Raw genomic sequence first — 10,280 nt, forward strand, 5'->3', positions numbered from 1 at the left:
TCCATCTTGTGTATTTGAGTTCCCAGCTCCCAGATTAGACAAGTCCCCAAAAAAGTAGGCATGTTGAGTTGGCAATCTGGTCACTCTCACCCATACTAATCAAAGAACCGACCTCAATGGCAGGAGTTTCCAAAACACTCAGGATTGAGGTCATGTCAGCTATGGTCGTTTAGGTGAGATGTAAGTCTCCATTATCAACGGTGTTATATACAGAGTCTAGTCATCTCGTGGTCCGATCTTATACAAACTTTTTGTATAGGACACCCCTGCTCGTATGTCTCTACATGAATGGCCAAGATCTACCATCTGTAGTAGTTTATAACACTTGCAAACCTCTACAAAGCGGGCTGTATCTGTAGTGTCACCAATATCAGGTATCCCACCTTAATCCTTATACTACAGACCTATTTAGATTATCACTTAAGGCATGATCCACTTGTATATCTTATATACAAGCTTAAGTTTACATAAGATAACCATGAAGTTTTGTTTATTGGATATGAGTAAATGCCAGAATGAAATACAATTTATTTTATTCATAAATAATGTGTATAATTACAAACAACGAGACTCCGGGAGAATTAGGACACCAATCCCAACAGGCTGGACAATAGTGGAGGTGATGGAGGCTGTCGATTGAGGTTCCTGCAGATGGCTGAGAAAGAGAGGTAGAGAGAGTTTGCGTGGGAGGAAAACTCAGAGAAAGAGATGTTAAGGTTTATATAAAGACTATTGGTGGCACACCCATTGCCGATGAATGCCCAACCAGACGAAGTCCCTGAATGAAGACCGGACAGAACCGAGACCGGCATTGAAACAACTTTGTCCTCCTTCGCACAGCTGCAACAATTTTTTCACTTTCTCACTCTCAGTGTGTCCTCCTTTGCACAATTGCATATTCCTTTTTTTTTTTTTTTTTTTCAATAAGGGTTTTCACGATGGAAGCCCTAAGTAGGGAAGACCACTTATTTACAAAAATGCCATCAATTGTTATTTACTTAAATGCCAATCCGCTTTTGTTTCACTATTTTTTACTTTTTCTTAAAAATTACATATTACTTGACATTTAAAAAAAAAAAAAAAAAAGGTTAAGTAATGTAGCTTTTGTAGTAGTGAAATGGGACCCTTGAGTTCAAAATATTATCTAAAGCTTATTTATATATATATATATACATACATACAATATGTTAGGATAAGCATGAGGTTTCATCTCAATGTTAATTGGCTATAGGAAGAGTAACTCATGTATCTTTTAAATATTGTGATGTATTATACTCATATTTTCAATGTGGGATCCTCGATCAATATCAGACTCTTATGTAGTTTCTCCTTTAACACCTCAACTTTTTTAGTGTTTAGTTTTTCTTATGACTATAAAGGTTGTTGATTTTTATTAATGCAGGGCCTTTCTTACAATACGTGGCTCACCCAATCATTTCAAGTAAAACTCAATTTCCAAAATTTCTTTTCCCATTTCTAATATAGAGATCATTGTTAAATATGATTAAAACCCTATAATAATCTTTTCATACAACTCAAAGTATAGGTCCAAGTTTAACACTTTTGAGTGTATTTGGTTCAAAGAGTTGAAAAGTAGGAATTTGTGAATTCCACTCTTTATTTGGTCTACGGAGTTGTGGATCCCACCACTAGAAAATCTATTTTATATCTTGTCAACTCTTTATATCGTAAACTCCAAGAGTTCACAACTCCCTAAGCCATTATAATAACATAGTTAATGAAATAGTTGTTATGAAACAATTTCATACGTAATACCATCTCGTCAAACTTGAGATGATGTCAAGCTAGGATATTTTATTTCTTTAGAAGGTTGGCCCTTCTTCACTTTCCCCTTTCTTAGTGGTGAAACCTGATATAACCTTTTCTTGATAAATTTTTCTTTGAATACATAAACCCTAAAACCATCGACTATTGCACACATTACTACCATACAATTAAGCACAATTCTTTCTAAAGAAAAATACATTTCAAATCTCCATCTTTTTCAACAAGTCCTTGACCCCCTAATCAAATTACGAAGGCCTTTAAATTAAATTAAGCTGTCTTAATTATTGTCTCTTCACATCTCTCCTCCTCTTGGTCACCATTATTATTCTCTATGATCTTCTCCTCTTCCAAAGGCTTATAAGTATAAAACCAAGCACAAATCACATAATACACAAGATTCATAACTTGGATCCCACTCACTAGCCAATAATAATATTCCAACCTCCCTCTATTCAAATTCCTATCAGGCAACCAATTATGCTCTTCCCCAGTATACTTATGCACAAGATAAACCATCAATGTCCCTATATAATTCCCCACCGATATCGCTAGCCAGTACAATGCCGTAGCTGTACTCCTCAAGCTCTCCGGTGACTGGTCGTACATAAACTCCAAATGCCCTACCGACATGAAAACCTCCGCAATCCCATGAAGCCAAAACTGTGGTACCAACCAAAACACACTGAATGGAATTGTTGCGGTTGGATTGTCGAGCAAACCGTGGAGTGCAGCCACTTTTTTTCGTTTGATTTCGACAATGGACGAGACAAGGGTGGCAAGGATGTTGATGGCAAAACCGACACCCATTCGTTGGAGACAGGTGATGCCCGAGGGGTTGTTGGTTAGCTTTTTGGCGAAGGGGACGAGGAGACGGTCGTAGAGGATGAGACCGGTGAGCATCGATATGATGCCAAAGATGGAGAGGGTGGCTGGTGGGATTTGGAAGGTGGGTGTAAGATGACGGTTCATTGTTCTAGCTTGTTGGATTGTGAAGCTGTGTTGGTGGGATGAGGCTGTGACTAGGAGGATTCCGGCCGCCCATATTGGCAGCATTCTAATGATTGATTTTAGCTCTTCGACTCTGTGCACGGTGGCAAGCCGCCACAGATTTGGTTGATCAGTTGTTGAGTCTGGAGTTGTTATGACCGCAGCCTTGTCCAGCCACCTGAAAATGTTGCAAACATGTAAGTTATTGAATAGAGTTAAACTGAAATAAAATTCGTACCATCGATGTGAGATCAAAAGTTCAGTCCTCCCAATTCGATATATTGTAAAAAAAAATTACGATTATAAGTTACAAGGTGTCAGGGAAAAGTACATTTTTATTCTTAAATTTTGAGATTAGTTTTCATCAAATGAGAATGTAAGTATTTGATAAAAGTCAAGCTTAAAAAAATCTAGGGATCAATTGGAAAAAAAAATACAAGAATAAAAATATGTCATCTAGAAAGTTAAGGACAAAATGGAAATTAGACTCCATTTAAAAAAAAAAAAAAAAACTGGTATTTTCCAATGAAAAGAGATTTATATATGTAGGTTTAGTTCTCACGTGAAAAAAATGTAATATATGTTTTCCTTTTCTTAATCCAACGACAATAGAATTGAATCATTAAAATCTCGTTTGGTAATCATTTGGTTTTTTATTTTTAGTTTTTAGTTTTTTAAAATTAAGCCTACAAACATCCCTCTCACTCTTAAATTTCTTGTTTTCTTATTACTTTTTATCCATATTTTCAAAAACCAAACCAAATTTTGAAAAAAAAAAATTAAAAACTTCTTTTTGGAAATTGAATTTGGTTAAGAATTCAATTCTTGTACTCAAGAAAGATGCAAATTATTGTATGTGAGAAAATAGAGTTAATTTTAAAAAAAAAAAAAAAAATTAGTAACCAAACAGGGAATAAGCTATCTACCCCTCTGAAAAAAATCATTAAGCAACTACAAATTGATAATATACATTAAAAAAACTTCATTTGATAGCCATCATATTTTTTGTATTTAGTTAAAAATTATGTTTGTCAATATTTTGGTGGACTTTCATATTCCTTAAAAACACCTTTCAATTCTAAGTTAAATTTCAAAAACAAAATAAGTTTTTCAAAAACTACTTTTTTAATTTTTAAAAATATTGGTTTGGTATTTTAAAACATTTTTATAAAATTGGTAATAAAATAAGAAAAGTATATAAAAAAGTAGTACTTATAGACTTAATTAATTTTTAAAAACAACAAATTAAAATAAAATAGTTATCAAAATTATCAAAATTTTATTAAGTTATATGATTATCCATTCTTTTAGTTTAATGTTTATGCTAATTATATTCAATGCATATTACATGTAGTCTATCCTAGTATACTTTGACAAACAAGACACCAATTACTATCTTGGATATCGATTATTTAATCGTGTATCTCTACCATATTGTAAACGAAAAAATAGATTACAAAAGTGAGAGAAGAAACCAAGGAAAATTTTTAGGTATGAGAAATTTTCTCTCAAATCATCGATAACGAGAAAGGTGCCTTATTAATTAAGCTACTTTATGATTGGATTTAAAATGTATTTTACATTTGCCTATGTTTTAAAAATCATCACTAACTATAATCCAATTTCCATTTATATCACTTATAATTGTATTAACCACATCCAAAAAAAACAAAATTTTGAAATAGTTAATCGAATGAAAATTATGATGGCTTACTTGAACTGATCCGTGTGGACAAGCCTTCCTTGAACGGCAATGGCAGCATCAAGCTTATGGTTTCGATACAAAAGCTTAGAGTCATTGGGCAGAATAGCCTTTCGGTTCTTGACCGCCGCCACCACAACCTGAGCCAATCGAACCAAAGGGCTCCCACCCGGCTTGAGTTTGTTGTAAAGGGGCGAACCCACAACAAACGCCACAACAGACAAGGCCATGGCAATGGTGGGAAGGCCGAACCCCCAACCCCACCCCACGTTGTCTTGGATGTACACCACCACGGTCAAGGCTGTAAGAGTAGCCATCCCCATGCAGAAATAGTACCAATTGAAAAAGTTCCATGTCCGCCCTGCGATACCGACCTTTGTCATGTCGAATTGGTCGGCGGCAAATGCGACGACACAGGGCCGAATCCCGCCTGCACCAAGGGATGTGAGGAGGAGGGAGAGGTAGAGGACCATTAGTTGCATGCCGGAGGCTTGGGTGCAATTGAGTTGGGTGGGACAGGGTGGCGGGTGAAGCGATGGAAGTATGGCGGAAATTGTGATGGTGGCCATTCCCTACAACAACATACAAGGATTAGAATTAGATAAAAAAAAAATTTAGTGTTGTCTGATTGCACCTATCTTTGTACTAAGTAATTGTCCAATAAAAATTTGACATGTAACAAATATTTTAAAAAAAATAAATTGTTTATAATACATGCACTTAGTCATTACTCTTAAAACTAACTAAGAATGAAAAAAGTAACTCGTGTATCTTATAAAATTAAGTTAGGTGTTTGTTTCGTACAAGCTCGTAGATGATGGATGCAACGGTGATGGTCCAGAAGCGGCCGGTGAAGGAATCGGCGATGAGAGCGCCGATAAGGGAAGTGAAACTGGAAGTAGCAGCGAAGTTGGTGAGAATGTTGGAGGCAGGAACGAGAGGCATGTTAAGATCCTGTGTCAAATATGTTATTATGTTGGCATGGAACCCTGAGCTTGCAAATCTATCGCACACTTCATTTCCTACAATTGCATTTTCACACAAAAACAAACTTTTACAAATAAAATGTACATAGAATTGAAACATTCTAACCTTAAGAAACGTAATAAATGTTTTATTATATCTTATTTTATTTTTAAACGAACAATGATTAGGTACAATTTAGAGTGTACCTAATTCTATATAGTACCTTGTCAATACATAGTAGAAATATATATATATATATAAACAATTCAATTATTTTATAAAAAAAAAGATTTAGCCACATCGAAAAATTTTATTGGGAAAATGTCTAGGCTGCATAAAGATAGGTGTAGTCCAAAGAACACCAAGATTTTTTCTATTTAAATTAACTATGCACTTAAATTAATTGATGATTTGTGAGATGAAATGGTAAGAGGTGGCTTGGCCGTGAGGGTATGTAGGTAAAATTGATGAACAAAAACATCGATTAAAAGAAGTATTAGACAAGACAAACTACTTTCTTATTTGAAAATACTTAGATGTATTTTAGGCTACACTCATATTTATGCATTCTAATAAATTATCAAATGATAGTTTATGATGAGAGTGAGATATATACAAAAATGGTGCATCTCGAGATGCATCCAAGAACTACTCTTCTCATCTCTGTTCATACTAAATTAATTATTGTTTGTTATTCAACCACCTACCTTTGTCAATCACTAAGTTGGTTTGTGTATGTGTTTTTTTTTTTTAAATGTAAATTATAAGTTTAGTATTTAAAACTTTAATTTTGAGTCTATTTGGTGCTAATTCAACTTAAAAAATATTTAATACGCCTCTCAACTTGCAACTTTGTACCTCATAACTCACTAACTAAAATTCATTTTTCTAAAATATATATATATAATAATAATAATAGATATACATTTCAATTTTATGTCTAACTTTCAATTTTTTGTCTACTGGGTAGGTCAATGACACAAATTTAAACTTCAAAGACCTATTGAACACAAAAATTGAAAGTTAAAAAACCTATTAAATACTTTTTTAAAGTGTAGTACCGTAGGAAGTTAAATATTAGGATACGCTAACTTGAAAATTCAAAAACCTAATAAATACTTTTAAAATTTTAAGGACAAAAAATATATTCATAATTAGGGCCTAAACTTGTAATTTTACCGCATTATCTATTCGTCCATGCTCATTATATAATCCATTTATTCACAAAAGAAAAATATTTTGGGGTTTATACATCCGCAGTCCTTATTCCATATTCCATTCCATTACTTATAATTTAAATTAGATCTGGCGGACAACATGAGCATAATTTAACTGACATATACTTGTATTATCAATCTCGAAATTAAAAAGACTATATTTCCCACCCCACATATTAGTTAAATTATTTTCTGTTTGATCCATACGTTTAACTCCAATATAACTAACCAATTACATTCCCTTAACTTAATAGTATAAGATTTAAAACGATTTCAAGAAGATATTATAAGTATGAAAATTGAAATGTTACCATAACAAAGTACATGACTAAAAATATGTTTTAATTAAGATCTTAATTGTAAAAGTAAATAAATTCAGACATCACGAGAGACGAGTAGTTTGTTGGTAAGAATGGGACAAAGAAAGAAAAAGACAATGGTCAAGGTCAAGGATTTATGTATACGTCCAAATATATATGATATATATATTATATTTTTTATAAAACAATGCCTTAGCTAATTATTTGGCAATCATTTGGTTTTATTTTTCTGAAAAATTAAGCTTATTTCATCCAAATTTCTTACGATGGTGGAATTATTAACCAAATTCTAAAAATAAAAATAACTTTTTGAAAGTTACTATTCTTAGTTCTCAAAATTTGATTTGGTTTTTTAAACCATTCGTGCAAAGTAGATAATAAAGGAAAAAATTAGAAATAGAGCTAGTGTCTATAAGGTTTAATTTTGAAAAAAAAAATAAAAAATAAAATAGTTAGCAAACGGAGCCTTAATTATTAATTTTTACTCGCATGCACATAGTTTATTATTATATAAATCCTCACTCAAAATATCATAATAATTTTTTTATTATGATTATCTAGTATATAAATCATACTAAAGTGAGCCATTCAGTCGTTTCTGCGAGATTAAAGGTTTAAATCTTCCATCAGTAGTTATTTTTAAAAAATTAAGGAGAAAATATCTTTTTGGTCCCTAGGTTTTGGATATAGTTTTTATTTAGTCCCTAGATTTCAAAATATTATACATTTAGTCCTTAAGTTTTGAGATTGGTTTCAATATAGTCCCTATGTTTCAAAATGTTACAATTTTACCCTTGACATTCAAGTTTTGCTTCAATTTGGACATTATGTTTCAAGATTTACATTTTTAAACTCAATTATTACTAAATACTCATTTTCCATCTTTAGTATTAATTTATGTTAATAAATTAAAAAAAATTAAATAATTATAATTAATTAAGTTTCAGTATTTTTTTTTTTTTTATCATTTTTCGAATTAAATTCAAGATTTCACTTCATAATTATTTTTTAATTAATTAATAGAAATTGGCGTCAATGATTGAAAGTGAATATTTAATGAAAATTGAGGTTAAAAATGTAAAATTTTGATACCTAATGATCAAATTGAAACGAAACTCAAATCTCAAGGATAAAATGATAATATTTTGAAACTTAGGGACTAAGTTGAAACAAAACTCAAAACTTAAGGATCAAATATATAATATTTGAAAACTTAGGGATCAAATAGAAACTACAACTAAAATCTAGGGATCAAAAATGTATTTTACCCAAAAATTAAATATAAATAGTTTGTTCTTTCTATAAATCGATATTTATGTTTGAGACAGAAAATTTATTCTCTACGCAATACCAAAGCCTTCCTAAAATATCAGAAAAAAATAGAGGAAAAATCAGGACGTCAATTTAATAATCATTTTATCATTAAATTTTTTTACAACGTTTTTTTTTTTTAAATAATAATCAAACTATAAAAAAAATAAAAAAAAAATTATTTTAAATAGTAAAACTGTTGAAAATATTTATAAGATATAACAAAATTTTAGAACTATCAATGATAGACGTTGATAAACACTGATAGACACTGATAGACACATTAGTGACATTGATGGACACAGATAGAACTATCAGTGTCTATTATTGATAGTTCTAAAATTTTGTTATATTTTGTAAATATTTTAGTTCATCTTTTAATATTTAAAAACAATCAATAAAAAAACTGAGAGCAAAAATAATATACTTCATTTTTCTAGCCTATAAAAAGTAATATACTTCATTTTAAAGAAAAAAAAGGGTAAAACTTAACTCGTGGCTGAATTATCTAAGTCCAAATGGTAAGAAGAAAGATTCTATTTTTCAAACTATTATTTTAGAAAAATCACAAGAAGAAAAAATAATAATATTTAAACACAACTAGCTCCAAAAAGTTATCTTTTCTAGTTTCAATTTGGTGTGATTTAAAATTTTTTAAGTTATAAACCCTTTTGGGAATCTATACTGTTCTTAAAGGTAAATTTTCAAATTCTCACTGCCACTGTAATTTTTATCTTAATTTTCTTTAAGAAAAAGATGTTTTTAAATTCATTAATCGATTCATAATAACTTGATATCCATATCAAGCATTAAAATATTGTTGTTGATATCAAGAATTTTCATTTTACAGATATATCGATAAATATATCAATAAGATATCAAATAATATTGAATATAATGGATGTAAAAAAAAAAAAAAAGAATTATATAAATTAATAATTATTATTTCTTATTCCTAATAGATCTGGTTTTTAGTATCCATATCCCTATTGAAATTAATAGTATCTCTATTCGTATTGCAATATCCATTACTTGTTAATATCAATGTGGAATCTTTCAATTTATAGATATATCGATTCCTTGATGGATATTTCAAACTCTTCAGTAATCACGGTTTTAGAAAACAAAACTAGAATATTATTTTTAAAAATGAAATAATTTATTGCAATAAAAGAAAAAAACTATATTGCCCATATTTTAGAGAGAGAAAAGTACCAAGAATGAAAGGCATTGTCTTGACACCACCAAGCTGCTTCTTCTTCTTAATTTCTTCTTTCTCATCTTTTTCTTCATCTCTCAAAATCTTCTCATCAACACTCACTCTCAAGGACTCAATCTCCATTCTTATAAATTTCTCACCCCATTTCTAAACCCTCCTCTTTGGCTCTATTTATATGGCTCTAAGAGACAAAACGGTGCGTTTAATAATGGTCCTTTCATTATCAAAAAAATGGGGCCCTCCCAAAATTGACCCCACTTTGGCCAATGGCATGTGACCCTCTCTGCCACACCCACTTTTTATTTATTTATTTTGGTAATTTTTGGGTCCAAATAATTGAGAGAGTTCTCGTCTTGATTCAAATACCTTTTAATTTATGATGTGTGAAAGAAAGCTCCAAATTGCATATGGATCACACACACATACACTACTATTGGTATAAGTTTTTGTTCTTACCTTCCAGCTTCTAGGTCTTGGCTTTTTTTCCCATTTTCACTAAAATAAAATTTGTTTTAGATTTTATATATGTGTCATTGTTGCAATGATTTTGACTTGAGATTATGTGACCTGATTTTTTATTCTGTGTTATATTATATTTGTATTTCTCAACTTTTTAGTTGTTCTTCATGATATATGCGTTTTAAAAATTTAACGTTAGTGAAGATTGTGTTGTACGATAAAATATGTGAATTTTTTACTTCATTCTAATGTTTGTGGTATGATTTTTTGGTGTAAAGAACAAGAACTATGTGTGTCGTGTGTGTGAGATA

General features: G+C 30.8%; 1 protein-coding gene across 2 annotated transcripts; it reads right to left on the bottom strand.

The window, feature by feature from the left end:
* Window positions 1–1,761: 1,761 nt before the first annotated feature.
* On the bottom strand, window positions 1,762–9,666 carry LOC120090407 (protein NRT1/ PTR FAMILY 3.1-like). 2 transcript variants are annotated; one of them, XM_039048044.2, is made up of 4 exons: window positions 9,507–9,666; window positions 5,282–5,431; window positions 4,490–5,049; window positions 1,762–2,953 (listed from the first exon to the last, which is right to left on the bottom strand). In XM_039048044.2, the coding sequence occupies exons 1-4, from the start codon at window positions 9,582–9,584 to the stop codon at window positions 2,056–2,058; spliced, it is 1,686 nt and encodes a 561-aa protein (XP_038903972.1). In that variant the 5' UTR covers window positions 9,585–9,666; the 3' UTR covers window positions 1,762–2,055. The 2 variants fall into 2 exon arrangements, with proteins under 2 accessions (XP_038903972.1, XP_038903971.1); XM_039048043.2 differs by having other exon boundaries at window positions 5,282–5,499.
* Window positions 9,667–10,280: the final 614 nt, after the last annotated feature.

The sequence above is a fragment of the Benincasa hispida genome, chromosome 11, assembly GCF_027475165.1.
Source record: "Benincasa hispida cultivar pf3 chromosome 11, pf3_genome.v1.1, whole genome shotgun sequence".
In the NCBI taxonomy this organism is placed as follows: Eukaryota; Viridiplantae; Streptophyta; class Magnoliopsida; order Cucurbitales; family Cucurbitaceae; genus Benincasa; species Benincasa hispida.